The sequence below is a fragment of the Aspergillus aculeatus genome (genome assembly GCF_001890905.1).
Source record: "Aspergillus aculeatus ATCC 16872 unplaced genomic scaffold ASPACscaffold_10, whole genome shotgun sequence".
In the NCBI taxonomy this organism is placed as follows: domain Eukaryota; kingdom Fungi; phylum Ascomycota; class Eurotiomycetes; order Eurotiales; family Aspergillaceae; genus Aspergillus; species Aspergillus aculeatus.
Genome location: NW_017962985.1, coordinates 107,563 through 135,405, shown reverse-complemented (window position 1 = coordinate 135,405; position 27,843 = coordinate 107,563). Strand labels below are relative to the sequence as shown.

At 54.1% G+C, this 27,843-nt stretch overlaps 11 protein-coding genes and 2 non-coding genes across 13 annotated transcripts; 8 read left to right on the top strand and 5 right to left on the bottom strand.

The window, feature by feature from the left end:
• Positions 1-721: 721 nt before the first annotated feature.
• On the top strand, positions 722-2,847 carry ASPACDRAFT_52886 (fungal specific transcription factor domain-containing protein; the record flags this gene model as incomplete). Its single annotated transcript, XM_020202667.1, has 6 exons — positions 722-787; positions 850-1,090; positions 1,145-1,410; positions 1,533-1,718; positions 1,779-2,251; positions 2,319-2,847. 6 exons carry the CDS (start codon positions 722-724, stop codon positions 2,845-2,847), a joined length of 1,761 nt encoding a protein of 586 aa, XP_020054971.1.
• Positions 2,848-4,622: 1,775 nt separating this feature from the next.
• ASPACDRAFT_t184 lies at positions 4,623-4,694 on the bottom strand. The gene has a single exon. It is a non-coding gene; the product is annotated as a tRNA-Gly (tRNA).
• Positions 4,695-5,713: 1,019 nt separating this feature from the next.
• On the top strand, positions 5,714-7,331 carry ASPACDRAFT_61363 (uncharacterized protein; the record flags this gene model as incomplete). Its single annotated transcript, XM_020203657.1, has 3 exons — positions 5,714-5,867; positions 6,089-7,036; positions 7,126-7,331. The coding sequence occupies 3 exons, from the start codon at positions 5,714-5,716 to the stop codon at positions 7,329-7,331; spliced, it is 1,308 nt and encodes a 435-aa protein (XP_020054970.1).
• Positions 7,332-7,700: 369 nt separating this feature from the next.
• On the bottom strand, positions 7,701-12,847 carry ASPACDRAFT_79484 (uncharacterized protein). Its single transcript, XM_020205418.1, has 4 exons — positions 12,741-12,847; positions 9,114-12,599; positions 8,813-9,042; positions 7,701-8,757 (listed from the first exon to the last, which is right to left on the bottom strand). Exons 2-4 carry the CDS (start codon positions 12,438-12,440, stop codon positions 7,896-7,898), a joined length of 4,419 nt encoding a protein of 1,472 aa, XP_020054969.1. The 5' UTR covers positions 12,441-12,599; positions 12,741-12,847; the 3' UTR covers positions 7,701-7,895.
• A 1,505-nt stretch (positions 12,848-14,352) lies between these two features.
• Positions 14,353-15,199, top strand: ASPACDRAFT_44259 (uncharacterized protein; the record flags this gene model as incomplete). Its single annotated transcript, XM_020201395.1, has 2 exons — positions 14,353-14,433; positions 14,495-15,199. 2 exons carry the CDS (start codon positions 14,353-14,355, stop codon positions 15,197-15,199), a joined length of 786 nt encoding a protein of 261 aa, XP_020054968.1.
• A 166-nt stretch (positions 15,200-15,365) lies between these two features.
• On the bottom strand, positions 15,366-15,828 carry ASPACDRAFT_44258 (uncharacterized protein; the record flags this gene model as incomplete). The annotated part of the gene is made up of 2 exons (XM_020201394.1): positions 15,366-15,638; positions 15,820-15,828. 2 exons carry the CDS (start codon positions 15,826-15,828, stop codon positions 15,366-15,368), a joined length of 282 nt encoding a protein of 93 aa, XP_020054967.1.
• A 433-nt stretch (positions 15,829-16,261) lies between these two features.
• Positions 16,262-17,508, bottom strand: ASPACDRAFT_121179 (uncharacterized protein). The gene is made up of 2 exons (XM_020196406.1): positions 16,444-17,508; positions 16,262-16,379 (listed from the first exon to the last, which is right to left on the bottom strand). Exon 1 carries the CDS (start codon positions 17,408-17,410, stop codon positions 16,505-16,507), a length of 906 nt encoding a protein of 301 aa, XP_020054966.1. The 5' UTR covers positions 17,411-17,508; the 3' UTR covers positions 16,262-16,379; positions 16,444-16,504.
• Positions 17,509-18,461: 953 nt separating this feature from the next.
• catA (catalase catA) lies at positions 18,462-20,823 on the top strand (the record flags this gene model as incomplete). The annotated part of the gene is made up of 3 exons (XM_020199726.1): positions 18,462-18,695; positions 18,758-19,070; positions 19,121-20,823. The coding sequence occupies 3 exons, from the start codon at positions 18,462-18,464 to the stop codon at positions 20,821-20,823; spliced, it is 2,250 nt and encodes a 749-aa protein (XP_020054965.1).
• A 409-nt stretch (positions 20,824-21,232) lies between these two features.
• Positions 21,233-21,345, bottom strand: ASPACDRAFT_t183. The gene has a single exon. It is a non-coding gene; the product is annotated as a tRNA-Leu (tRNA).
• Positions 21,346-22,019: 674 nt separating this feature from the next.
• ASPACDRAFT_1857142 (uncharacterized protein) lies at positions 22,020-22,759 on the top strand. Its single transcript, XM_020197528.1, has 2 exons — positions 22,020-22,194; positions 22,253-22,759. The coding sequence occupies exons 1-2, from the start codon at positions 22,134-22,136 to the stop codon at positions 22,603-22,605; spliced, it is 414 nt and encodes a 137-aa protein (XP_020054964.1). The 5' UTR covers positions 22,020-22,133; the 3' UTR covers positions 22,606-22,759.
• A 540-nt stretch (positions 22,760-23,299) lies between these two features.
• Positions 23,300-24,720, top strand: ASPACDRAFT_79478 (PP2C family serine/threonine-protein phosphatase). The gene is made up of 5 exons (XM_020205417.1): positions 23,300-23,321; positions 23,400-23,506; positions 23,563-23,864; positions 23,915-24,017; positions 24,097-24,720. Exons 1-5 carry the CDS (start codon positions 23,305-23,307, stop codon positions 24,498-24,500), a joined length of 933 nt encoding a protein of 310 aa, XP_020054963.1. The 5' UTR covers positions 23,300-23,304; the 3' UTR covers positions 24,501-24,720.
• A 259-nt stretch (positions 24,721-24,979) lies between these two features.
• On the top strand, positions 24,980-26,226 carry ASPACDRAFT_52881 (class I SAM-dependent methyltransferase; the record flags this gene model as incomplete). The annotated part of the gene is made up of 3 exons (XM_020202666.1): positions 24,980-25,323; positions 25,384-26,069; positions 26,183-26,226. 3 exons carry the CDS (start codon positions 24,980-24,982, stop codon positions 26,224-26,226), a joined length of 1,074 nt encoding a protein of 357 aa, XP_020054962.1.
• A 410-nt stretch (positions 26,227-26,636) lies between these two features.
• Positions 26,637-27,819, top strand: ASPACDRAFT_1857139 (S66 peptidase family protein; the record flags this gene model as incomplete). Its single annotated transcript, XM_020197527.1, has 1 exon — positions 26,637-27,819. The coding sequence occupies one exon, from the start codon at positions 26,637-26,639 to the stop codon at positions 27,732-27,734; it is 1,098 nt and encodes a 365-aa protein (XP_020054961.1). The 3' UTR covers positions 27,735-27,819.
• Between the last annotated feature and the right edge of the window lie 24 nt (positions 27,820-27,843).

Here is a 27,843-nt window from a genome sequence, read left to right as displayed (position 1 = left end):
ACTACCTCATCAGCATGTGATGAAAGGTGAATTTCACCCATTCTACTGGGCAAAAAATGCAGCCCAGCCTAGTAGCAGACATGATGATAGACGGCGCCGACGAGCGACTAGCGTCGGAGGCGATCGGAGCGGAAGTTAGGGCCAGCGTGGGCCAGCCGGCGCGGGGGCGTCGGAGCTCCTCGGCGGCGAACACAGCACCGCCATAAGGGGCCGATACTGTCAATGCTGAGAGAAGCCTTTTTCTCCTCGTCTCCTTCCACCTCAACTGCTCATCTTTATGCCATGGAGATGATGTCAGCGGCTGCATCAAGCTCTGCCGCGCTGCACAAGGCGTGCGACGCCTGTCGGACCCGAAAAACGCGATGTAGTGAGTGTGGACTCTGTGGAGTGACCTGACACCCTTGGAGTGTCTTCTTCCGCTTTGGCTGACTTTTGCCAGGTCTCTCAGGCACAAATTCCACCTGCGATCTTTGCCTGGTAAGTCAGGCCACAATCCTTGCAGCCCTCATCGAACGGTATTTGATTCCTTTTAGTCGCAGAGGCGTCCCTGCTCCTTTACGCCAGTGAAAAGGCCCCGCAAACGGAAATATGAGTTGGAAGGTAGTTTGCTTAATTGATTATAAATCTGGAATCCAAGCCGAACTGACGATGTGCACTAGCTTTGACACCTCTTGCGGATACTGATACCACGTCGTTGTCCTCCAGCACCGGCGCGCTGTATATGGACTCTCTTCTGGTAAATCGACAAGCTTCTCGTCACTTGCGAGACTCGGGCCATCCAGATCAGGTACGTAGCATGAACACAACCGCGAGGTGACCGAACACCCGAAACTAATCGTGCTCTTGGAGCTCACCACGATCTCCGGGTTCAATCCTAATATCTCGTTCTTCCCCGCCAAACGAGTCAAGGCGATCAATGAAAGACTGGGGCATAGCCGACTAGACCAACTACTCGAGCAGATCCGCGCGCTCGTTTCAACGAAGATCAAAACCGCCTGTGCCATTCCGCAGTCTTATATCCAGCGGCGGCACTCGTTAAGCCAGAGCCACGAATTTCCTGATAGGGCCAGCATTCAAGCTCATATAGCCGGTAACTCGGCACCTTTTCCCATTAGTCCTCCTGCAAAGTACTGACGAAGAGTAGCCTATTTTGAAGCCGTCCACCCAGTCTACCCGTTTCTGTCTCCCGACACATTCCGTCAGAAAGCCACGGCCGAGGACTTATCCCATTCGCTTGCTGCTGACCGCGCTTGGGCGGCATTGTTCTACGCGATTGTTGCCATCGGGTGCCAGAATAACGAGGGGGGCAGCTTTGAGGTTGGAGTGGGTGAGGCCTGGCAATACTTCGAGCGGTCACTGTCGTATTTTCCAGACTTGGTGTTCGGTCGCGGTTCGTTGACTGCCGTTCAGGTTTGCATCTCTGCTTCAATCTCGAGGGGAGGGACAAGACTAACATCAACCCTAGGCGCTCATGGCTATGGTATGATACAATATTTGACGAGACATCTCCCAACAACTAAGGTTTACTGCAGGCAATCTTCTCATCCACCGTGTCGGCCTTCCAATTCGAACCCCTGATGTTGTCAGAAGCCAGCATGATGGCACAAGCACTCGGCTACCATCGCTCGAACGGGGTGCAAGAAACGGCTCACCGGCGCACATTCTGGGTCCTTTACTATCTTGAAAAGACTTCATGCTTTGGCACGGCAAGGAACTCAGTCAGTCATTCCAAGCCGATTGATCTACCTAGCTCCTCTTTACTCAAACCCGTCAAATAGGTCATCGATGACTCCAACATCAGCTGTGCCATTCCAGACGTGCTAGAGTCTGCCTTTGGGGACTACGACTGGTTCTTCTGTTTCATCAAGTACGGCCGTCTAGTCTCAAAGGTTCATCAGTCCCTCTTCAACGTCAGCGCCGTGAGCCAGCCCCTGCAGACATATAACGCCACCGTGAACAGTCTACGTTCGGAGCTAGAGACCTGGCGCCTTGCGATCCCCTCTCGATTCCGGCCGGGCGAGGTCCCGAAACCTCGTCTTCTGCGCGAGCCATTGGCTTTGAAGATTGCCTTACTCACGCACTATCTGTACTTCCACGCTCTTCTCACTCTATCGTGGACCATCCTCCATGTAGGGACTGCTCGCGTCGCGGCGTCGCAGCAGGACGTCTTGAAGCGCGAACTGTTGCGCACGGCGAGAAGTGTTCTAGAGTTAACAGCCTTCATCGAGGTTGCGCCCTCGGCGCCTGTTTGGTGAGTTTCCTGCTTTTTGACCGTTGTCCTGGATGCGCGGTAATGACACAAAATACAATAATTACAGGATCCTGGCCGTCCTCCCGCTCTCCGCCCTCATGATCCTCTTCGACCTCGTCGTGCACAACCCCACTCACGCCGAAACCGGCCTCAGTCTCGCCCTCCTCGACATGGCCGGTGGGCACTTCAGCCGCATCGAGTACGCCAGCAAAGGGGCGCTTCCGGGCTCCCTGGTGGCTGAGTTCGCCCACCTCGCCCGGCAGTACGTGTCGGACGTCAGGAATGGCAAGACGAAGACGGGCAGCGAGACTATCCGCGCCCAAAGGCGCGTTGAGAATACAGCAACCGCACCTGTCATCACAGAGGATGCGACTTTGGAGTCGACAGCCGCCCTGCGTGTCCCGGTTAGCAATCCGTCAATGGATGCCGATCGGCCCCGGAAGACCGAGCTCGATCCGACGGCGCCCGTCCAGCCCTGGAGTCCGGCGTCGTTCGACCCCATCTTCTTCCCGCTGCTCGATGATCCGAGCTATGCGCTAAATGATGTGCAGTGGTTGGGGATCGATGTTATGGGGCTTTTTGATCAGCTGTATTGAGTGGAATATACTTCACTAAAGGTTTAATTGGAGAAATAGTCCACATGTTAGTAACATGAACTTGATCACCAACTAAGAGACAGGTTCTGCAGTACGTGGAATCTATATCGCCTCCATCCTGATCTAATACCCTCTTGATATTTTGATTGACTTTGTTTGGAAAAGTGAGATGTACAATTTCGTCAATGAGAAGAAGTGAGATGAACACATAGATAAACACCTGTTTGAACAAAGCTGTATAGCTTTAGGATGCAGGATGGCGGGTTGGTGAGTAGACCAGTAAATCAAAGCATGTACCTGAACTAATAATAATTTTCTTCGCCATTTACCTACCAACCAGGATAGGCCATTGCGCGAACAGCATCTTGTATCGTCGCTTGCGTTTGGGATTTCGCAAGATAAGCCCTGGTCATGTTCTCAATGGTTGGCAACTGGCTCGCTTGGTCGAGCGAGATATCTGCAAGTCTCCCACCGCAGTTGAACCTGAAATAGGACCAATTCGACGATAGGCCGGCAATTTCCTCAAATGCATCGTGATCGTTCTTGATGTCGGTTGCAATGGCAAGTGCATTCTTGAAACACGTTGATAATGGTAAGCCTGTCCCAGAACCGCCACCAACTATTTCGCGCCGTCTGGTTTTGAACTGGTGTTGGCTCCCCAGTGTATATATTTACTTCTCAATAACTTGGAGCATTCGGCCTGGTTACAATAATTGGAGACGTATTGGCTTGACTGTTGTTTTATAGTTGCCATTTGCACTGCATATTTACATCGACAATCGCATTGCCAATCTGGTGACTCTCAATATGGCCTGGGGCGTGCTCTCAAGGAGATCCGGGAACAATGGAGCGACCAGGCCATTGGACTAATTCTGAGATTTTAAAAAGGAAGGGTGCCGCTCAGCGATATGCCTGGTCTCCTAAGGCTTGGCGAACTGCACGGCCTCATGATTCCCTCTCTGAGTGACTTAGTCCTCCCTTGGAAACTGCTCGGTCACTTGAGACATCTTGCATCCATTGGTATTATCTTATCCGATATACATATTTCTACTACATCGCTAACATTTGCATCAAGGTACAATCTATAGGTCACCCGACGAGGTAACACTTCTTTGTTCTATACTTGAACCCCAGCTGAGCGACTGACCGTTCTCCAAGTTATCGGTATGCTCGAAGACAACGAACAATATATCAAAAACAAGCTTCACTATATGGGATATGAGGATAAGTACATTCGGTTTGTGATAGGTCTGGTGCAAGACACGGGGCCGAACGACTTTCGGAGTGTGAAGGAAATCGCAGATGAAACAGGTCGCTATTTGAGCCAGCACTCGGACAGATTGATTACAGTGGCAACTCAGCTGCAAGGTGTTGGACTCAGCCATTAAGATAATCTCTTGTCGGATTTGCAATCTTTTCTACGATAGCATGGCTTCGGGGAAAAGAAAGAAAGAAGAGAGAACCATTCTATCTGCTTTCTGTTTACATCTTGTCCCTTGACGTCCAGAGTAAAATGTCAGTGATGCTGTGAGAACCTATCAATGAGTATGCATTGATATTATGTAGGGCTTAACCATTGACTTGCACCCCAAGCTTTACGATTGCCATTCCTTCCAAGAGTGAAAACAAGCACCAGTGTTTTTTACCATTCATGGGGGAGGTGGGAAAAATCCACCAGAACCTGTGCCGCAACAAAAGATACGAGATAACCGCAACCCACTGTAGTTCCTTGGCTGGATCGTGTGCCGTAAGAAAGCAAAAAGCGAAAAAGAAATTGCGTCAGCGGGGAGTCGAACCCCGATCTATTGCTTGGAAGGCAACAATGCTAACCGCTACACCACTAACGCTGATCTTATGGTTAGTGCAACCATCTATAAGATACATTCTTATTACATTATTTGCAAAAGCTCCGGAACTATGTCGTTCCCGCACCATGGATCATCTGTATATCTTTGTTTGTCATGGCAGGTGATAGGATAATCTCGGTACACTTTCTGTGTACCTTTTAGCCCGGATAGGTAAAGCGCATTTTGCTGTCTGGACGACCCGTTGGTTGGTTGTGTCATATCGGCCGTAGGAATGTATTTTTAGTTCTAGATGATGATTCGGTAAGTCGAATCTAGTGATGATCATTGACTTATATCCTGTTGACATCTATGATCTGCATCGTACAGACCGCGTGGGCGGAGCTATAAATCACTGTATCTTGTATTCTTGGTTTTTCAGCAGTGGGTTCAGTACTCGTTGATACGACATTTACAATCGACTGATGGTACGTTGACAGGGCTGGAAATGAAATTATTTTCAGGAAGAACTAGGGGCATGAGGAAGGTAAGAATATATATAGGTGAAGATAATGGGCTATTCTAAGGCTTTGAAGAGTTTAGTAACCACTGTCTACATCAGAACAACTTAACCAGTCATTGCCTGCAGGTTTGTGCTTTACAGAAGTAAAGTTATTGCGCAAAACATCGACTATTATGTTCCGCATTGAGAAGTCAAACTTACCTTCCTTCTATGACCCCCTCAAATACCAAGTCTGGACCAACCTAAGTCGACGTAGTCTGCACTAGGTTGTATCGTTGCCATCAGGGGTACTTTAGCTAAGGCGGATTTCGGCTTCTATACCCTGGCCAGAGTTTAGATTTCCGCATGATTCTTTTGAGCTCCGGAGACCAGGAAGGCCTTTCATGTATTCTCACGTGGAGTTTTGAGCACTTTTCTCAGCCCTGCCGCCTAGGCAATGATGAGCGAGGCTGAGTTACTAGGAGGGGGGCGCCACGCATGCATGAAACAACCTGCCAGGTGCTGCTATTCGCCCGGCCTCCGGGCGCCAATGCGATTGTTGCATTGAGCGCCGGCCGGTATGCTCCCTCCTGCGTGCATCACCTCACTGAAGCTGCTATGGCTTCTGGCAGGTCCTATAACTTACACTCGCGCCCGGCGCACTGCTCTCGGAGGTTGGAACAACTCAAACGTTTCTGTAGGGACGTATAGTCAGACGATACGCAATAAATCATGTGAGTGTGCGATAAGTGTACTCCACTCCTACATCCAACTGACGAAGAAAATAGCTTGCCATAAGAGTATTCGGTCCGACTGCTGACAAGGAATTGGAGAACGCTCTACAGGAGGAATAGAATATGTTGAAGCGAAAGACATCTCCACCCCCCATCTCCCCGGAGAGGCCTGTTCGAACCAAACTCGCGAACCAAGCCTCACTGGACCTACTACACAGTAGGCTGGATATGCGCCTTGGAGGAAGAATACGAATGCGCATGCCGCATGCTAGACGAAGAGTACGCCGGTCCCGAGACCCTCCCAGACGGCGACGACAACACCTACGCCTTCGGAAAAATCAGAAACCATGGGGTCGTTGTGGGTTGTCTACCGGCCGGCCGGTACGGTACGGAGTCTGCCTCGCGCGTGGCGAGAGATATGGTGAGGACGTTTCCACGTCTACGATTTGCATTGATGGTGGGCATCGGAGGCGGAGCGCCGACAGCGGAGACGGATATTCGGCTGGGCGATGTGGTGGTCAGTAAGCCGCAGGGAACACTCGGGGGCGTCATTCAGTATGATCTGGGTAAGCGCCTGCCCGACGGTCCGTTCAAGCTGACGGGGCAGTTGAATGCTCCGCCGGATAAGCTGCTCTCGGTCGTTGGGGATCTGCGGAGGCGGTATAATGATCCCAGGAAGCCGGATTTTGTCGCAGGGCATATCCGGCTTATGGACGATATGTTGGGGTATCAGCGACCGCAGCGGGATGATCTGTACCGTGTTGAGTATCAGCATCAGGAGGGAAAGGCCTGTGTGGGGTGCGATGTCACGCAAACTGTGCCGAGGCCACAGCGAAGTAGTCAGCGGGTGATAGCCCTGCATCACGGAACGATTGCATCGGGGAATTCCATGATCAAGGATGCTGCCACGCGGGACTTTTACGCCCACAATCCAGAGCTGAAGGTTCTGTGCTTCGACAGGGAAGCTGCCGGGGTGATGAATAACCTGCCTTGCCTGGTCATTCGTGGCATTGGGAATTATGCGGACTCGCATGATAATGAGCATTGGCGGAAATATGCTGCCTTGACCGCTGCGGCGTATGCACGCGAGCTCCTTCTTTCTCTGAAATCGCGGGCTGTGGATGTTGTACCGTCGTGGGTTGCCCGGATGAAGGATGAAGTAGTGCAAGGTGAGTGGGAGAATACATCAATCGCTGCAGGACTTGCTAAGACACAAGCAGTAGCGTGTACAGTTGAGATGATAGATGAAAAGACGTAGGTGCAAGAACTAATTGTGCTATTGAAGACAAGTCTAACGGTTCCAGTGAGGTCCTTTTGCAGAGGATGCAGCTTCTCGAAGACAGACTTGACCTGGTAGGGCTTCCCGAAGTCAACGGGGCTGTATTCAATGAGCATATGCACCAATACAAAGATGAATGTCTCGAGGACACTCGCAGTGATGTTTATCGTCAGATCGCGGAGTGAGCAGGAGGTCCCAACGAGAAGTCCATCTTCGGCAGGTGAGGTTGGAGAGGCTGAAGAAGAAGAGCAGGTTCTGACAAACAGAGACCAGTGAGGGGCTGGTGGAAGGAATTCGCTCTGTTGAAAGAGGCAGTGCTGATTCTGTGATACCCTTACCCCATGTACCCTTTTGATATCTCGGTAAATGGGTTTACTGGGAAGCCGAGATTATGGAATGAATTGCAAGTCCTATTGACGGAAGGCTCTATGTTACATTTAACTGAATATGTGCGAGATATATCGACTGGATCGGTATCAACAGGAGCGCAAGGCAAGTTGCGCTTCAATAAGACATTAAATGACGGAAAAAATTTATAAGGAATAAATCAACCGGGGGAATATAAGAAGAGATCAGTCGCAGGGGGCTGAAGAGCTTTTGCGGATCAGGAGGGTGAGGTATTTATAAGGGGGGCGGGGGGCGCAGAGTCATTGCACCCCCGGAGAAACTGTGTGGGAAATCAAAGGGAGAATTGCAAGGAAAGGGGAATAGCCAACCAAGAATAAAAATAGAAAGAAAAACAACGCTTTCTATACAGGGTACGTCGAGGGGGGATCACCGCGACTTTTCAAGGGACTGTGCGGTTGTTGGGGCTCCATGCTTGTGGAGTCGACCGGGAGTACTGAGCCCGAGAGCACTGATTGCTCTCGGCTTGCGCTGTCCCAGGATGTGTTGCGTTGGAGGCCGAAGGCGACACTGCTGTTGGCGCTCGTGAATTGACTGTTGTCGAGGCGAGTCGGCGCGCCATGGCTATCTACGAGCGGTGCCACCGGTGTCGAGTTCGCCGTGCGGTCCACGTCGTTTCCCCCCGGATAGTGGCGCGGCACAGTGGTTTGGTGGGTGTTCTCCGGGTCCGAAGTAGTGGCGGATGCTCCACTCTCCGACGAGCCCGCCAGCTTGCCGGCATCCGGTGGCACGTAGGCCTCGTATTGCTTCAGATAGTCATAGTGGCCGAGGATGACTTTCTCTCGGATAATGTCCACGTCCATGGGGAAGTACACCTTCTGGATGCATTTGCAGACGAAGCGCGGGGTCAGGCAGATTACCACAGTCAGCAAAAACACGACCCAGAAGGATAACGCCCCATAGACCTGCTTTGCGGCACCATAAAAGGTGGCGGATGATTCAAAGGACGAATAGATACCGGTCCAGAAGAAGATCAACAGCGAACTGATCGCGTTGATCAACGTCGAGAACCAATCCCAGCGATACATGTTCATCATCACGTAGGTATTGCTCGTAACCACGGCACAGGTGGCTACAAGAACACCCACGCGATAAATGTCATCGATGCCCATTCCGTTCTCCGTTTGGAAGTTGGCAACTTGATACAACATATAGGGCATGAAGAAACAAATGATTGACTGGTAGAATCCATCGAGCATGTATATCCTGGACAAATGGTTAGCACATTATACACCACAAGCGGACTTTGAGTACTACTCACCAGAACTTCAACTGCGTCCACTCCTTCCGCTCGATACCACGCATGTAAAGTTGTGGGACGGCCATGGAGACCCGATCGTCAACGTCTTGATCAAAGATACCCATGAAGATGACTGGCAGTGACGTGAACGCCACGTTGACCAAGGTAATATACGTATATTCGAATAGATAGGTTCCATCAAAGTTATCGTAGATGGAATACCAAAATAGGGCAAATGTCCAGACCAAGTTCTACTAAATAGTCAGCAACTCTTCGTCCACTGATATCGCCAGAGCGCGACGAGACAGATTCTTCGACTAACCTTGTAGAAAAAGTTGGCGGTGGTCTCACCTAGACGGCGATAGGCCCATCGTCCATGAACCAGAATCAACCGCTGCAAGAACCGGAACTGTCCGATCGCGTAATCGGCAGACATGACGGCCTGACGACCCTCCTCGCCAGCAATACCGACTCCGACATCGGCTTTCTGGATCATAGAAACATCGTTGGCACCGTCTCCGATAGCCAGAGCCATGACGTTCAAACCGTTCTTAACCATCTCCACCACGGCGGCTTTTTGCGCTGGGCTAACACGGCAACAAAGCACTGACTTACACTTCCGACAAAGAAGCAAGAACTTCTGCCGCAAGGCGTCGTCCAACATGAATCGAAGAGTGTCACCGTCCAGCACGAGAGCGTGAGTCTGCGGAGGCGGTGAGTGATCCTTGCGAGCGGCCTCCAGCTCCTCATCTGAGCCCGTGATACCGAAGATCTCCAATTTGCTATCCAGCAACTTGGCGGCCATGTCGATATCGGAGGGCGCGTCGAAGACAATCATTTGCATGTCGTTATTAAGGAGGTTGCAGGAGAAACCGATGTTGATGGCAGTTTCGATCTTGTCACCGGTCAAGACCCAGAGCTTGATACCTGCTTCGGCAAGGAGGGAGATGGTGTCAGGAACGCCGTCCTGCAGGCGATCTTCGATGGCCGTACCTCCCAGGAGATACAAATTCTGCTCGATAGCATTGGATACCTCTTCCAACTTCTCCTCGCGGTCCACAATGGCGGCGGCGGCGGCGTCGTGCATGACACTCCATTCGCGGTACTCTTCGGGTTCAATGGTGCGCTCAGCAATGCAAAGCACTCGCAGACCTTCTTGGGCAAAAGTCTCGAGATCTCGTGTGGTAGCATCACGCAGTTCGCGTTGTTGGCCGGGGGCCAGGCGGGAGTAAATCATGGTATCAGCACCCTTACACAGCAAACGAATAGTACCATCGGGCATCTGCACGATCACACTCATTCGTTTACGGGTGGAGTTGAATTCCAGGATGTTCAAGATAGTATACCTACGCTCGTCACCCATGATATTCAAGATCAAGCTTTCGCCCGATCGGCCGAGGGTGGTAAATCCACAGTCCCGGGCCGTGGCAACCAGGGCAGCCTCGTCCGGCGACTGTGCCTTAAACTCAATTTGGGGAGGGTCGCCAGGAATACGCTCCGTGACTACTGTATGACATAATGCCAACGCAGTCATGAAGTCTATCGTGGCTTGCTGCTGAGCCTCTCCCGAGGCACCACCCAGATCAGCGGCGAACTGTGGAGCAACAAAGGTCAAGTTCTCCTCCTTCAAGTACGGATTATCATGAAGCTGGCGCAGTTGCTGAATCATTTCGACACGTCCTTCACTGATTCTCTGACGAGCCTTAGCAGCTTCCTCCTCCACATTTACCAGTCCCTGCCGCCGCTGCATGCCCAATTGCGCTTCGGTGTATGCCTCACCATACGGCACGCCGTTGACGGTACATTTCTTGAACTCCATGACGTTCTGCGTCAAGGTACCCGTCTTGTCAGAGAAGATGTACTCGATTTGACCAATATCATCAGAGATATTCCAAGACCTGGGGACACAGGACATCTTCAAGCGCTCGTAGTACATATGAATATCATAGTAGATGTAGAGGGCCTGAATGACACGGCAGATTTCCAGGGAGATGTACAAAGCGATAGGAACCAAGTTCTGGAAGAGGACCACGCCCACGAAGAAGGCGATTACACCTTGAACGGCAGGTGTGCCACCATAGGAGCCGTACTCGAAGAACGTCAGTGAGCCATCGTCCAGGCCCCAGGCAAACCCGTTGATGAATCCAGAGATCACACACATGATGAAGAGGATGGCGAAGTTGTAGACCACGTTCCAGTTCATGTTGCGCGCCATCTGTGGGCGTTTGCTTGGCGTGAGACCCTGGTTCAGCATAATTTTCGTTTCCGGTCCGGTGAAAAGCACGACACCCAACACCCACTCGGTGTTCTGTAGGCTACAGCCTCGAAGCAGAATGTTGTTGATCGTAATGGGCTCCACGCGGTTCTGCGGAGCCTCCCCGGATTCGTCATACTGATCCCAATAGATAGCACCGCTGAAGGAGTAGAGGTTGGCATGCGCGGGCGGCGATTCGACGGTGAACTCGGCTTTCTCGCAATCTCGAGCATTCCGCAACACGCGACCGCAATTCAGGGCGTTGCGCACCTTGAGATTCGTCTCTCCATCCAAGTTTTTAGTTTCGACGTAACATGCTCCGTCCGGGTCGGAGGTAGAGAGAATGGCGATGTCGGCCGGAATTTGGTCACCATTGTATAATCGCACAAAGTCACCCACGTTGACATCCTTCCAGTGTTGGCGTTTGAATCGCGCCTTCCCTGGGGTTACCCGGCTCGGATTCAAGACACTACCCTTGGTCCGTGCCCACGGCGAGTTTGCCTGCTGGTCGTGATCGTTCATGGGGTCGGGCCAGTCGCCAGAAGCACGGGCCTCCATGGTAGGGGAAACTGCCGTCATCTCGATCGCGATCGGCGAGGTAGGCTCAACCGAGGGCCTGGCATCCGCCATTTCCACGTCACCCGCCACATCTTTGTCGGCCCCATTCTTGCGGAAGAGGCGCTTCATGCCTCGATAGCTGGTGACAACAGCCCGGGTGCAAGCCTTTTTGAACCTACGCCAGAGGGAAACATTGTCGGCGGTCACGTTCACATTGTCCCACTCCGTCAGGCGATATACGGGAGAGTTGTTGAGTTCGTTGTCGGACACGGTTCGTCGCCAATCCTCGATGGCATCTTTGACGGCGGTGACGACGACGATGACGATCAGCGGCACTGCACTCAGACCGGGATCGGCGTCCCCGAAAATCTCGAAGCACTGCAAAATGATGACGAACAAGAAGTACAGATTGGCGATGTTGTGGAACTGCAGCCAGAGGTTCTTGGGAATGAAGGTGAGCGGGGTGTAGATGGCGGTGCGGATTTTGTTCCTCGGATAGACGGCCTTGAGATTGCCTTCCTCGTCCCGCTCCTCGTCCGGAATAGGAAGGTTGAAATGAACTTTGCGCGATCCCGATTCTCCCTCGGTGATGTCCGGCACGCCTGCGGTCGCGCTCGCCATGGTATCCGTCTGGTTCTGTCGGCGCCCGCGTTCGAGGATGGAGACTCTCTTGCGCAGGCCCGAGGCGGCGGTCATTCTCTTGGTGGCCCATCGCGCGCGCTTGGTGGATTTCTTGTTCGCGTTGTTCGCGTCCTCCTCGGAGCTACTGGGGAGGGGCGGGACTTCGCTCGAGGCTCGTTCCAGTCCATTCTCCCCTTTGCCGTCGTAGCTGTCCATCTGGGTCGTGGGTTTATTCCCGGATTATCACGAGCGACGGGACGGTAAGCATCGGACCGGTCGGGATGGACGAGCACCGGTTCGACGCGGCCAGCGCAGGCCTCGGAGAGCGGGTGAGGGAGCTCGATGGTACTGTCGTTGAATGGGAATGGAGCCAGCCTAGAACAATCCTTGCACGTCAGACAAGGTTTCCAGCAGAATGTAGAGGTGAGTGACGTGGTGGGTTGGGTTGGATTGGGAGAGCGGAGAGCTTCTGGGTGGGACAAGCAGAGAGCAATTGGAGAGTGGGATGCGACCGACCGGAAGTAGATGGATTCTCGAACTGCTGGAGCTAAGAAGGAAAGAATAGGTAGAGCACGAAGCTGGAAGGGAGGGGAACACGAAGTTCGTAAGGAACGCGATAAGCGACCGAGAATTGGAGGAGTAATTGAGGGAGAAAGAATGACAGAGGCGGAGGAATGCAGGAGGGGAAGAAAGAGATGGGCGAGGCTCTGGGCGGGCCAGCTAGAAGAATAAGCCAGACGGACACCAGCCAGAGAGTCATCAATTGGCGATGCAACGGGGCATTGCCACCTCTCATAGGCGGGATTGATCAGCACGGCTGTCCCGGCATCGTAAAGCTTCACCGCCTTTTACCCAATTGGCTGTGGCATTGCCCGTCCGCCTCATTTTCTCAATTTTTCTGCCGATATATTTCTGCTCGGGCATCCATCGGACCGGAGCGGAGTCCGGCTGCAGAATACCCGATACTCGCTAAGCTTGTTGCGGTTAGTAGGCAGGAAGTGGATCGGAAGGATCCCATTTAAAGTGTGGCAACAATGAAGGGTCTGAGACAAGCCTCATTACTAAAGATGAATAACTATGAATCAAAGATGATCAAGTATCCTCCCTGTCAAGCATCATGTGTTGAGGTGAAGATACTCAGTATCAGCTCCTGATATTGCAGCAGATCTAGCCCCACTACTCACTCAAAGGCCCCCACCCCCCAGGGCTGTCCTATTCTCCTCGAACGTATACGTATGTCCCATCCTATACTTTCCAGCAAAAGGATCCACCCGACGTCATCCCTGCCACCTTATTTTCACACGGTGAATCTAGCTTCTAGAACCACTTTGAGGGTCCTTTTTCCTTTTTCCACTGGTATAGGCTCTCTACAGTACAAAATCTCGGTGACAAGGCGCAAACAACGCATCGGGTCTTCACCCCCAACCTTGTGATTGAGCCCACGTTTGTATATAGGAGGAGGCAGCTCTAGCTTGTAAATAGAACCTTAGTAGGGAGTGGGTGAATCTACCGAATCCAACAAGCTATCATCTGCGATCAGGATTAATCATCTTATTAGCATTAGCGAAGCAGGTCTGTAACATATAAAGTGGTAATGGTAGATGGCGATGACGGGAGACAAAGGAGGAGGATAGGTGTGAGGCCACCTACTATCGAAAGTCATCTTGATATGTGTATAGGAGAAATTTACATCGCTGCCATACTTCAAGCCATAAAGTATCCATTCTGTATCCACAGCTATGGAGTGCTTTTCCTTGAGCGACGAGTCTTCGAACAGATAGCTATTCCATTTCAAAGAGCTCTCTGGAGAGATCGTCCTCTCTGCTAAAGTCGTTGGGCAAGGTGGTTGACAGCGAACGATCGAGCTACTAGCCGGCGATGTTCTGTTTGCTCAATTTGCTGTCAACCACCCTGAGCTATAAGACCTAACAAACTGGCAAACACGCTGCCATCCAGATTTGGCGGGGTAAGCTCATCCCGTCCTATCTGGTCTTCATATACAGTGTCCTCACTTCACTTCTGCTCCCGTCCATCCCTTCCTCCTCATCATCATCGCAACAGCTTATATCACAACCATCAATTTCTCATCACTGCCTTTCCCAGCACATCAGCCTAGATCCGAATAAATATGCCTGTACCAGAGCCCGGTCCGAGTAGTGCGTCCACCCCCTCATCCTCCTCCTGGTCCGGGGCATCGGAGTCAAGGACAGTGAGTGACGCGTCCACCAACACAAAGATGACTGAGTCCCCTGCTGACCGGGCTAAACCAGACCATGAACCGGGATGGCAGCCGAGCATACTCGCTGGAAGACCTCGGGCTCCTTCTGCGGGGCCTTGATCTGAGGACCCCGCAGAGTTCAGTCGATGCCGCGCTGGTCGACTACATGCAGCATATAGAAGCCCTTACATGTGATGAAGATAACGCCTTTCAACCTGGAATCACAGATGCAGATGACTCTTGGCTAGTTCAAGTCGATGACCCGCAGCATGATATGCTAACGATCAGAGTCGATCTTGTGACGGCTCATATGAGGAACGTGCTCCTGGCGATTGTGAACCGTCAACAAAGCCAACATAAGCAAGCACTCTACGAGTCGACCAAGAGACTCAAAGGGCAGACGAGGATACGATTCTTCGTGGAAAATAAGTTGCGCGAAACAATGAACAGCAAATCCGATCTTGAGGTGGATTTGAAAGAGGCCATCAAGGAGAAAGAGACGCTTCAGGAGACACTGAACGCTGGCGAGCAGAAAAACGTAGACCTACAGGCTCAGCTGGCTCAAGCTATTGCAACCAATGCAAAGAATCAGGAAACCCTGGACGAACTACTAGAGAGATTGCACACCAGCCAGAGGCAGGTGACAGAGTTGCAGGCTGAGCGAGAGGAACTGCTTAGGGTACTCGAATTGTGCAACGCTAAAAACGAGATCAATGAGCGGGATCGAAGATGGCGTGGACAGATGGCACTGCATTAATGTCACATATGTACACGTACGAGTGAAAAGGACCTGGTCTCATTACAGTCACTAGTTACAGAAGAACCCACAAACAGAAAAAAAAATAAGCAGACATCAGGTCATGTTCATAATTCCCACGAAAAGACATTCATATCACACATCCCTCATAAACTGTATAATCTCCCTACCAGCCCCGAGACTTCCACTGCCCAGCATCCTCGACACCCTGCGCGACCTTGCGGGCTCCATCCTCGACGCCACTTCCGATATTGCCCAGCGCATCACCCACGGGTTTGCCCGCACTGCCTGTTGCGCCGGTGATGGTGTCTCCGATCCCTCGGCCTGCAGCTCCGGTGACGCCGCCTACGGTCCGAGAAACTCCGCCAACCGTATTTCCGAGGGTGGAGGTGACAAACTTCGCCGCGCCAGTGACTCCGGAATCTTGGGAGGAAGGCATCTTGTGGTTTGGTTGTGGCGGTTCGTGGGAGAGTTTATGGCTTGGTGGAGCTTTGGTTCGGATATGCGGCAAGTAAGCCCAGTGTATAGAAGTGGAGTATGGATTTCAGAGTAAGAATTTTGTTTTACTCGTTATATGCTTCAGAGTTTGCTTAGTGATATTGCAGGAAGATCGAACCTACCACGCGCATGTCAATTTTACGGAGATTTATATACGTGAATGTGCCTTAGGAGATGATCGTGGCCAAGCTCATGACGTCATGGCTGGAGTGGCTGGAGTGGCTGCTGATCTAACCCAATCCGGAATCGAAACGCGTCAACACCGGATTCGCAACCACTCGCCGCATCCCTTCCTCCGTCTACCACACCATACTCTCATTTGGCCATGTTCAAGATCTGAAGGATCCCCTCCTTATCTGGTATCGCCTTGTTGTGCGCCAATGCGTCAGTCAGCGTCAGCTCAGCGATCTTGTGCAGCTGCTCCTCCTGCGTGACGCCAACTTCCGAGAGCCGCGATGGCAGTCCCAGCAGCTTGACGAACCGATGGACCGCATCTGCAGCCTCGGTCTCCTGACACCCGAGCACTTCGTTGAATATCTGGAGGACCGCCTCTTGTGCCGCCTTGGTCTCATCGAGCGTGAATCGAAGTGTCGGGGGGAGTAAAATGCAGCTCTCGACAAAAGTCAGTATGCGTCCTACAGCAGAGGATGGGGTGGAACTTGACGCCGGCTTACCGTCACACCTATCGGCGACAGTTAGCTCATGAGACTTAAGGCTTGAGGAAACAAGACAAGAATTGAACTCACCATGCTGGACGCCTGCCACACTGCCCTATGTTGGCACCTTCGATCAGCAAGCTACTCTACTCTATCCAGCGCGGGTGCCAACCAAACTCACCAGCTGATGGCCAATAGCATGGCTTGCCCCCATGGGTATTTTCCACTTGATGAGAGGAATCAGCGCATCTCTAGACCCGCGCTGACTCTCTGCAATGCCTTTTAGCAGCTCGTCCTCGTTGCCACCCTCTTGTCCCTCGTGGTACTCCTTCAGCCCTCGCACCAAAAGCGGCAACCCCTTCTTGATATGAATTGCAGCCTCGTGGCATTCGGCGCGGCACAGACTCTCCACGAAGTGGTCGACGGCGCGCATGCCCGACGCCAGCCACAGGTGCGACGGGGTGGTTCGTGCGACCGTGGGATCCATCAGGATCAAGGACGGGGCCCCCTCTGGATGCATAAAATGTTGTTTCTTCCCTGCGGCATTGGTCCCGCTCGCGTAGGAGTTCCACTCGCCCGCACTGAGACTTGTGGGCACACAGATCAGCTTGGTTGCGGGAGCCTTGACAGAGTCCGGTCCGGCTAGGCCTCGCTTCTGGTCCACCAAGGCTTCCATCTCATTCTCCCCGAATCCCGAGGGGAGTGTAGCACTCAGCATCACGGCGATTTTGCACGCATCCGAGTAGGAGCCCGACCCGATAGAGACAACGGCTTGGATGTCATGGTCCTGGACTCTGTGTGCGATGTCGATGATGTCACTGTAGGGCGAGTGACTGCCCACTCCGACTTTTTTGTAGACCTGGTAGTTTGATAGGCCCTTCTCGAGATCACGAATGACCGAGGACTTCGTGTCGAGACTGGTGCTGACGACGAGAAGGATGCGTGACGCTTTCCACTCGGTCAGGGCGGCCGGGATGTCATCCAGATAGGAAGCCTCGAAGATGGCATCGTGGCTATTGCGACCTTCGATGTCGAGCTGTTGGATTCTCTCACGCATTGTGATCGAAGGACGTGTGTAGCAGTGAACGAAAGTCAACCTGCGTAATTGTTCCAAGCCTGGGTTATGTTCTCTGACAGGCGGGATGGCGGGGTTATCGCTAACCCCCCAGCCGGTGGAGCTGCAGGAATGCCGACTTTCCCGCTCTATCTCTCCTTGAGGGGTAGCCTCAACGGTGTTCTCGCCCCAATGCCTTTCCTTATGTGATTGATCATCTTCAGCTTGGACGCCGTTTCTCATTGCCTGCCATGCTGCAATCGTTGCTTAGTCTGCAGAACCGCCCGTCGGCGATAGCACGGTCGCAGCTCGCAACGGTTGCAGCAGCAATGTTCCAGCCCCGGGCTTACAAATGCTGGGCCTGGGGCTCCCACCTGTTCAACAACTGATGGAAGGTGGGCCTCGATGATCTACGTAGTTACCAGCAGAGGAACCTGGCTAGTGCCCTGCTTGACTCATGGTTCACCAAGATTATCTGGGTGATACTTTTACCACTGAAGGATTGCGTGTCTATGCTTATCTAACCTTACTATAGCTGCGAGACCCACGCAAACTTGGTTCACCATGTGCTTGGATGATCGCCAACCACAGGGAACCCAGCCCGCCAATGAGTCTGTCGCTATTTCAGCCCGGGGTGAAATCGGCGGAGAACCTGGAATGGACGACACAACCCTGTTTCGGTGATTGAGAAGACGCGGCATACATAGTAGAGGGAGACGAGGCCCGGATGGATGGGTTACGAGTTGTTAGGGCTCGGCTGTCAGAGTGACGTCTCCCGCTCTCCCCTCACAGCTCACGTCATGGTTACAGCACCACAGCACCACAGCCTCTCTTTCTCCCTCTCTGTTCCCCCGCACAACCTTCCAAGTCTTGAATGTCACCAACCAGATGCTCCCAATTACCCACCACTATCCATGGCGGACCGCGCCAAAAGGCAGCTTGGTGGGTTGCTAGGTTCTTTTAACTACAGCCATGTCCCCGCGACCTGAAAATTCGCAGTTCTCCCACATTCTCCCAAGTGCAATCAACCCTCGCTTGCCTCTTCACACCCATCATGGCCAGCATCGTCGCAGGAGGCCTTGAGCGCGCCCAAGAGGCCGTCAAGAGCGTTTCCAACAAGAATAAGAAGGCCGTAGACCTCGAGCGTGACATGGTTGATGTCACCACCGAACAGCGCCAGACCACCGATCACGGCGTCCCTATCAGCAACACTGACAATTGGCTGAAGGCCGTTGATGGCGACCACACTGGTCCCTCTTTGCTTGAGGACCAGATCGCCCGTGAGAAGGTAGATTGATCCTACCCTCACACTTCGACGGGAGTTTGATTACTGACGAACCACGTCACCAGATTCACCGATTCGACCACGAGCGCATTCCCGAGCGAGTCGTCCATGCGCGTGGCACTGGTGCCTTCGGAAATTTCAAGCTCCTTGAGAGCTGCGAAGATGTCTCCTACGCTAACATCCTCAATGACACGTCCCGCAACACGCCAGTTTTCGTCCGCTTTTCGACCGTCCAGGGCAGCAAGGGCAGTGCCGATACTGTCCGTGATGTCCGTGGCTTCGCCGTGAAATTCTACACGGATGAGGGCAACTGGGATATCGTTGGCAACAACATTCCCGTCTTCTTCATTCAGGAATCCATCAAATTCCCCGATTTCGGTATGTCAGTTCCACCTTCTTGTATACAACACCCCACTAACAAGGCCCAGTCCACGCCGTCAAGCCCGAACCGCACAACGAAGTGCCCCAGGCGCAGACCGCGCACAACAACTTCTGGGACTTCTGCTACCTCCACCCCGAAGCCACGCACATGTTCATGTGGGCCATGTCGGACCGCGCCATCCCCCGCTCCTACCGCATGATGCAAGGGTTCGGCGTGAACACCTACTCTCTCATCAACAAGGAGGGCAAGCGTCACTTCGTCAAGTTCATCTGGACCCCGCATCTGGGAGTCCACTCCTTCGTCTGGGACGAGGCCCTCAAGCTGGCCGGCCAGGACCCCGACTTCCACCGTAAGGACCTGATGGAAGCCATCGACAACGGCGCCTATCCCAAGTGGGACCTGCAGATCCAGACCATCCCCGAGGAGAAGCAGGACGACTTTGAATTCGACATCCTGGACGCCACCAAGATCTGGCCCGAGGACCTGGTCCCGCCGCGCACGATCGGTGTCCTCGAGCTCAACCGCAACGTGGACGAGTTCTTCCCGCAGACCGAGCAGGTCGCCTTCTGCACCTCGCACATTGTCCCCGGCATCGACTTTTCCGACGACCCGCTCCTGCAGGGCCGCAACTTCTCCTACTTCGACACGCAGATCAGCCGCCTCGGCATCAACTGGGAGGAGCTGCCCATCAACCGGCCGGTGTGCCCGGTGCTTAACCACAACCGCGACGGGGCCATGAAGCACCGCATCACCAAGGGCACGGTGAACTACTGGCCGAACCGGTTCGAGGCCGGCAAGCCCGACGGGGCGGCGCCGCACCACGGTCAAGGGTTCGAGTCGTACCCGGCACCCGTGACGGGCCGCAAGCGCCGGGGCCTCAGCCCCAAGTTCCGCGAGCACCACAACCAGGCGCAGCTGTTCTACAACTCGATGAGTGAGCACGAGAAGCTGCACATGCTGAAGGCGTTCAGCTTCGAGCTCGACCACTGCGACGACCCGGTCGTCTACGACCGCCTGGCCGGCACCCGGCTGGCCGAGATTGATCTGGGGCTTGCCCAGCAGGTCGCCGAGCTGGTCGGCGCCCCGATCCCGGACAAGGCGCTGCGACCCAACCATGGCAAGCGCACCATCCGCCTCTCGCAGACCGAGTTTCCCCCCAAGGAGCCCACCATCGCCAGCCGCCGCATCGCCATCCTCATCGGCGACGGCTACGACCCTGTCGCCTTCAAGGCCGTCCAGCTGGCCGTCAAGGCCGCCAGCGCCCTCCCCTTCGTCATCGGCACCAAGCGCTCGCCCATTTTTGCGGAGGGTGAATCCAAGGAGACGGGCCAGGGCATCGTGCCCGACCACTACTACGACGGCATGCGCTCCACCATGTTCGACGCGACCTTCATCCCCGGCGGGCCCCACGTCGAGACCCTCCGCAAGAACGGCCAGATCAAGTACTGGATCGCCGAGACCTTCGGCCACCTCAAGGCTCTGGCGGGCACGGGCGAGGCCGCCCAGCTGATCAAGGAGGTCGTGGGCAGCGTGCTGGACGTGCAGGTCGCGACCGCCCAGAGCCCCGACCCCGTGGAGTGGTACGGCGTGGTGACTGCGGGCAGCGTGCAGAAGCCCGAGAGCATCGGCGAGACGATCAAGATCCTCAAGGACGGGAAGGACTTTGTGAGCAAATTCTTCTACCAGGTCAGCCAGCACCGGAACTACCAGCGCGAGTTGGACGGGTTGGCTTCTACGGTTGCATTCTAGGTCTGGTTGTCGAGTTCGTGGTCAGTTTTGTTTGGAGTTAAGGAATGTCTTGGACACGTGTAGGCTAGTATGTTAATAATCTGTATGAATTGACGATTTAATCCGATGTGTGTTGATTGCTGCTGTACGACGTAGGATATACCTGGTCGTGTTATCGTAAAGGCAACGGAACGGGTACTTTAGATGAAGATAAGCAGGCTACTGGATGCCCTACGCCGGCAAAGTACGGTATACCAAGTGCGCCCGTAGAGGAGAATCGTTAAGATACAGCTGGACATGCAAGGAATGTAACCGACATCAAAAGACCACATATTAAGAAGAGTAATAAAAATTAAACCCTATGAGCGACTCTGGGAAAAGCCACGCCACGCCAAGCCAAGCCAAACAACGGCTTGGAGGCAAAAAGATATGACAAGAGTGGGATTCGAACCCACGCCATCAAACGATGATCAGGAAGCTCGTGAAAGCTGAATGCTAAGGTAACCTTAACCTGACGCCTTAGACCAACTCGGCCATCTTGCCTTGATGTGTTACTGGCAAGGTTTTTGATTATATGACGCTTAAAACAAGCTAAACCAGGTTGCAAGATTTGCCAACGTCTGGTGGACTTGGTCAGTCCTTGAAGGGAGTTTAGGGGCTTGGTAATAGTATTTGATGTCTTTTGTGGGCTTTGAGTATTGCTTGACCTTCTGTGTGGCTGTTCTGGGGTTGTTGGTCGGGTTTGTGCTGGGGATCGTGGGAGCTTGCTTGCGGTATATATTCTTCATACGGCCGACACCGACAATGTTGCGGAAGAGACAGCACAAATCCATTATTGCATCAGACAGAGCTTGAAGAGCCAATCGTCAGTATCAAATCCCACTTGAATGTAAGATCGAGTCCATACAACAGATGCCAGAAGCACTTGTGGAAGTTACCACTATGATTTGTCAAGCCCGGACAAGAAGGGAGGCGGCACCCCATCACCACCTCAAGTCTTAGGTCGATTTCATCGACAACAACTCGAATCCACACCTGAATCGACATGCTCCCTCATGAACCCAAGCTAGAGTCAACTTGGAAAATTATGCAGTCACTGGGCTCTGTAATAAAACCCAATGAGCGAATCATATGCCCCCAACCTAGCCTAATCCGCAGTACCCCATGAAGTCATCCTCATGTCAACATCCCCTAACCCTACTATATATCCAGCTACCCAGCTCTATCCCACCCAGCTCTCACACTCACACCCACCAAGCTTCACTGACTCAACTCCGCCTCACTACACCACTACACTACACACCACTACACATATATAACAACGCAGCAAAATGTCCCTTCCAACCTACAACCTCCGCCGCCTCGCCCTCACCCACACCCGCCTCGTCCAGCGTAAGCCCTACCCACCGGTTCCAACCCCTATACCACCACCCAACGCTAACGCAAACAGGACCATGCACAGCCCCAACCCCAGCCGCCGCCTCAGCAGTCAGAAGACTAGCAAGCAAGGCCTCCCCCGGCCAAACCTCCAACGTCGCCAACCCGCAATCCAGCAGCCCGGAATCGCAATCCATCAACGTCGCCCGCGGCAAGGAGGCGCGTCACGCCGACACCCCCGACACGGCGTCGGTGCAGTCGCCCATCTCGTCGCAGTTTGGGCCGACGAGCGAGGCGCACGAGGGCGAGGAGCAGACCTCCGCGGACGCGCAGATCAAGAATCACCCCGGGGAGTCGGAGGCGACTAAGCGGCGGAATGTCGAGAAGGCGGGGGAGAGGCCTCTTGGGGCGGAGGATCGGCAGTAACTTTTTTCCTTTCGGTTTGTTCTGTACACATGGGGAGGGAAGGGGGGTTGGATGACGGTTTTTGATTGTGATTGTAGGCTGTAGATGTGGATCGATGGGGGGTTTGCGCGGGGTTCAGGGGTCTAGGGTTGATGTACTGTACGATACAATACAGATATGATACTTTGCAATTGATTGGTATCTACAATGTATCTTTGAGATAGCGACTAGAATTATTGTATGACAGATAAGCCAGGAATCTGCACGGCTACTTCATTCAGCATGGCCACTGCGTGGGTCACAGACCTGGAGCGAGACCCACGCTCGGCCCCGATTAGGGTTGTGGGGGTGTCTGCAGTGGACTCTGCAGTCCCGTAGGCGCTGACGGCGCGATGACGGCACCACCCTAAGCTTTCTCCCTAACCACGCCATCGGAGATCTCCCCATCCAAGATCCGGTCTCCATGCTATGTGTATGTCATTCACCTTGCGTCTTGATGATCCGCTCCTTTGTTTGTTCCCCCAAGATTCAAATACACAAATAAAAGAGGAATAACAATCGCACCGATTATAGAATTAGAATAAATTAGACTTCCGCCTCGACCACAACCTCATCACACTCGCAACACCGTCCACCAACCAACCTTCCACCCATTGTCACCCAACACGAACGAAAGAATGGCAGATAGCTTGGACTTCCCCAGATCCCTTACACTAAAAGATGCAGGCGGCAGCAGTGTGCGTCCCCCCCTAATCCCTACGAGCACAAATCAACCCCAATTCCCCTCTCCCACCAAACTAATCCCCCCCCAAAAGTCCCAAGGCTCCCGCCCCACCCAACAAGACCAATACACAATCCTCCGCCCCGAAGCCTTCGAAAGTAAAAACGACCAGCTCGCGCTCTTCGCGGTCTACGATGGCCAGTACGCTCTCACCCTGTTCCTACATCGATTCCCCACAACTAACAGGTGACCGACCAGCGGATCAAGCAAAGTCGCCAAACACGCCCGCGACAACCTCCCCGTCTTCCTGCGACACAGTCCCGATCTCCAGACGGGCGAGTACGAGAAGGCGATCGTCGAGGCTATCCGGCGCGAGGAGGAGCAGCTGCTGCATGAGTTCTGGGAGGGGGAGGATAAGCATGCGCTGGCGGGGACGACGATGGCGCTCGCGGTCGTGAATCTCACGCGGGGCGTGTTGGTCGTCGGGAATGTGGGGGATTCGGATGTGTTGTTGGGGGAGGAGGGGGGTGCTGCTGGGTGTGGGATGGGGATGGAGGTGGTATGTTCTTACCCGGTACCTGGGATATGGGATGGTGCTGATGAGAGCAGACGAGATTATCGACGACGCATAAGCCCGAGAGCGACGGGGAGAAGCATCGGGTTGAGTTGGCGGGCGGGACGGTTAACACGGAGAGCGGGACGGCGCGAATCGGTAGGCCTTCCCTTTTCCCAGTTACTTTCCTTGAACTAGGACTAGGCGATCGGAACGAGACCTGAGCTGACCTCACCAGGAGCGCTGAACATGTCCCGTGCCCTGGGCGACCTGCGCTACAAAAACCCCCTCAACAACATGACCCAGCGAGCCAAGAGCGGCAGCCGCAGTTCCGAAGGAGAGATTCCCGGCGTCAACGACACCCCCCCGCAGCGCGGCGACTTCATCTCCAGCGAGCCCGCCCTCAACCGTGTCAACCTCCGCGACGATCGTCGCTATGTGCTGGCGCTACTGTCCGATGGCGTGACCAATGTGTTGGATGACGCGACCATCCTCAACCGCATCGTCGAGCTGCGGCAGTCCGGGTTCGACGCGACGCGGGCGGCGCAAAATATCACCGAGGGGACGACGGCGCTGCCGGGCAGTGATAATGCGACCTGCGTGACGGTTTTTCTGGAAGGGCCGAAGGTTGGGCAATCATGACCTGAGCCTCCAGCGACCAAGGGTTAATTGAGGTGATGTGTGATGGGTAATGTGTGAGGTGGTGAGGTGGTGAGGTGGTGAGGTGGTGAGGTGGTGAGGTGGGCGGGGTGTGCATATAGACAGCATTGCATTGCGTGCAGGCATAGCATAAGTGCATTTCACAGGACCTCCGGATGCGATTAGATAGGTGGGATAATATACAATACAAACCTACGGTAGCAGCCAAGGTTCAACGCACTGCAACATGAATGAATCATGGATCTAGATCCTACCCCCGCGAACCAATGATCATCGCCGGTAGCGATAGCCGAGGCGATCAGCGTGGCCCGGTCACAATGAGATCAGCCTACAACCTTGGCTAGTAGCACCACCACATGTTCACGTCATGCTTGACCTCCAGCCCGACAAAATATATTATCCCGTGATGTAGCCTGGATGGATATTCACTGTAAGACAAGAATTACTCAATTGCACCCACTATGTTCGAGAATATCGTCACCCCCCAGCTGACGAGCCGGCCGCAGCGCCCTACCCCCACCTTCGGCCCCTTGGCCACCAGCAACATCATCGACATCCGGACGGACATGAGCGAGACCCAGCTCCGACAGTCGCTACGGGACTCCGTGCACGCCACGTGCCATGGACAGGCCGCCATGCCCGACTTGCTCCTCTGGGACGAACAGGGGCTGCGCCTGTTCGAGGACGTGACCTTCTCCCCGGCCTATTATCTGACCAATGAGGAGATCGGGCTGCTGGAGAAGCACAGATACCAGATCGCGGAGCATATCCCGTCCGGAAGCATGCTAGTTGAATTGGGTAGTGGGTGAGTTGCGAGTTACCCCACTCTGGGTCGTCGGGAGAAGCACGACACTGACCGAGCAAGCAACCTCCGCAAGGTGAAGATCCTCCTCGACGCACTCGACGAGCTAGGCCGCGAGGTCGACTACTTCGCCCTGGACGTCTCCCTCGCCGAGCTGCAGCGCACCCTGAGCATGGTTCCGCCGGGCATCTTCCGGCACGTGCGGTGTTTCGGGCTGCTGGGGACCTACGACGACGGCCGCGAGTGGCTGCAGCGATCGGACCTCCGCTCCCGGCCGAAGACCATCCTGTCTCTGGGCTCGACGCTGGGGAGTTTTCCCCGGGCGGACGCCGCCGGGTTTCTGGCCAGTTTCGTGCACGCAGATGCTGGCACGGGAAGCAGCCCGTCGTTTTTGATCGGGCTGGACGGATGTAAAGAGCCGGCACGGGTGCTGGCGGCGTACAATGATCCCGAGGGAGTGAATCGTCGGTTCATCAAGCATGGGCTGGAGCGGGCGAATGAGATCCTCGAGCACGAGGCGTTTGCGCTCGATCGCTGGGATGTGGAAGGGCAGTGGAACGTGGAGAACGGCAGCCACGATCAGTTCTATGTTTCTACGAAGGAGGTGGGTCTGATCAACGAGAAACTCCCCGCGGGGACGCGCATCCGAGCGGTGCAAAGCCACAAGTACGATGGCGATGATCGGATGGCGCTCTTTGGGGGGGCCGGGTTAGAGGAGGTCGATGCGTGGGCATCGGGGAGTCAGTATCGTGAGTGCACCCGCATCCTGTGAGAACCAGTGCTGACTATTGTGCAGATTTACTGTTTTTGAGCAGCTGATAGAGATAGTAGAGATAGACAAGGTGGCTGTTTGAGATGATAGATATATCCGTACCTAATGTGACGATTCTCCTGCGCATCTTATGATAATACCTGCAGAACCTGACTGTCTGGTCGTCCGTAGAGCTGCAGCTATGCAAACATGCAAACAGACCAAATCTATGACGACAGCAAATGTCAAATGAGCCAAACAGCAACAAACAGCACCACCAGTGCAAACACCCCGCATCGGCCAATCAGGGCATCCCCGCATTCTCGATGGATGCTTTGCAAACATCCCAATCTCACGATGCTGTTTGATCTAAACGAGGGATTCGGAGTATATAACAGAATCAGTTGCCATGATAAAAATGATGCAAAGCACTCAGGTACTATTAAGCCCTCATCTATCAATTCTATCTTTGACTTGATCTTGATTACATCTGAAATACCCACCCACCCAACCTTAATCTATACTGTATACCAACGCTCAACAATAACCCCCACACCGCACCACCATGGCCATCACCGCAGCCCTAACCCAGCCCACCATTCTCCCCCCCGCCCTCCGCCCCGGCGACACCATCGCGCTGGTCTCTCCATCGGCCCGCCTAAACAGCATCCTCCCCACCCCGCTCCACCGCGGCCGCCTCTTCCTGGAATCCCTAGGCTTCCGCGTGCGCATCATCTACACTCCCTACCCGGAACCAAACACTATCGCCGACTCGATCCGCATCCGCACCGCAGAGCTACACACGGCCTTCGGGGACCCGACCATCCAGGCGATCATCTGCACGATCGGCGGGCAGCACGCCAACGAGCTGCTCCCGCACCTGGATTATGAGCTCATCCGCGCGAACCCCAAGATCTTCGTCGGCTACAGCGACACCACCTTCCTGCATTATGCGCTCGAGTCGCGCGCGGGGCTGCGCACCTTCTACGGGCCTAGCGTGCTCACCGACTTCGCCGACGTGCATCCGCTGGCCTTCACGGTGGAGCATCTGCTGCATGTGCTGACAGGCAGCCAGGGGCCAGGTGGGGCAGTGGGGCCGGTGCCGCGATCGCCGCGCTGCGCCGTGGAGCATAACGATTTCCAATTCGGGCGGGATGCCTCGGTCGAGCCCCGGGTGACGGTGCCCGCGCCGCCGTGGCGCTGGGTGAGACGCGGTCGTGCCGAGGGGAAGCTGTACGGCGGGACGGTGCATATCGTCGAGCGGCTGCAGGGGACGGTGTTTGCGCCGGTTTCGTGGAAGGGCCATGTTCTGCTGCTGGAGTCGGCGATGGGGTTCGAGACGATTGAGCGGCCGTATTCGGTGGCCAGGTTCAGGGGGAACTTGGTGGATTTGGCGTTGTCCGGAGTGCTGGGGGAGGTTAGTGGGTTGGTGGTCGGACGGGGGTATAAGTATGATGAGCGCATGCAGGAGGAATTGGCAGCGGTGATTGTGGAGGTGTTGGACGTGGTGGTGGGCAGAAAGGATGAGCTGCCGGTGTTGATGAATGTGGATGTTGGCCATACCAGCCCGTTTGTCACGTTGCCGTTTGGGGCGAGGGTGAGGTTGGATTCGGAGAGGGACGAGTTTGTGGTCTTGGAGGCGGGCGTGTCTACTAGTACTTAGTCTGGATTTTGGTGCATTGAGGGTCATTTCTCTGAGTAATAGCAGTGAATAGCATATTTAGTACTGCAAATACATTGAATTGCCGTTTAAAGTAACACCCCCCGTCCCA

Coding starts and splice junctions, on each gene's coding strand:
- ASPACDRAFT_1857142 (XM_020197528.1), top strand. CDS start 22,134: ATGTCCCTTCCAACCTACAACCTCCGCCGCCTCGCCCTCACCCACACC. Junction 22,195..22,252: donor CCACACCCGCCTCGTCCAGC/GTAAGCCCTACC, acceptor TAACGCAAACAG/GACCATGCACAGCCCCAACC.
- ASPACDRAFT_79484 (XM_020205418.1), bottom strand. CDS start 12,440: ATGGACAGCTACGACGGCAAAGGGGAGAATGGACTGGAACGAGCCTCG. Junction 9,043..9,113: donor CCGCCAACTTTTTCTACAAG/GTTAGTCGAAGA, acceptor ACTATTTAGTAG/AACTTGGTCTGGACATTTGC. Junction 8,758..8,812: donor TGGACGCAGTTGAAGTTCTG/GTGAGTAGTACT, acceptor CCATTTGTCCAG/GATATACATGCTCGATGGAT.
- ASPACDRAFT_79478 (XM_020205417.1), top strand. Junction 23,865..23,914: donor GTGGGATGGGGATGGAGGTG/GTATGTTCTTAC, acceptor TGATGAGAGCAG/ACGAGATTATCGACGACGCA. Junction 24,018..24,096: donor GAGCGGGACGGCGCGAATCG/GTAGGCCTTCCC, acceptor TGACCTCACCAG/GAGCGCTGAACATGTCCCGT.
- ASPACDRAFT_121179 (XM_020196406.1), bottom strand. CDS start 17,410: ATGCGTGAGAGAATCCAACAGCTCGACATCGAAGGTCGCAATAGCCAC.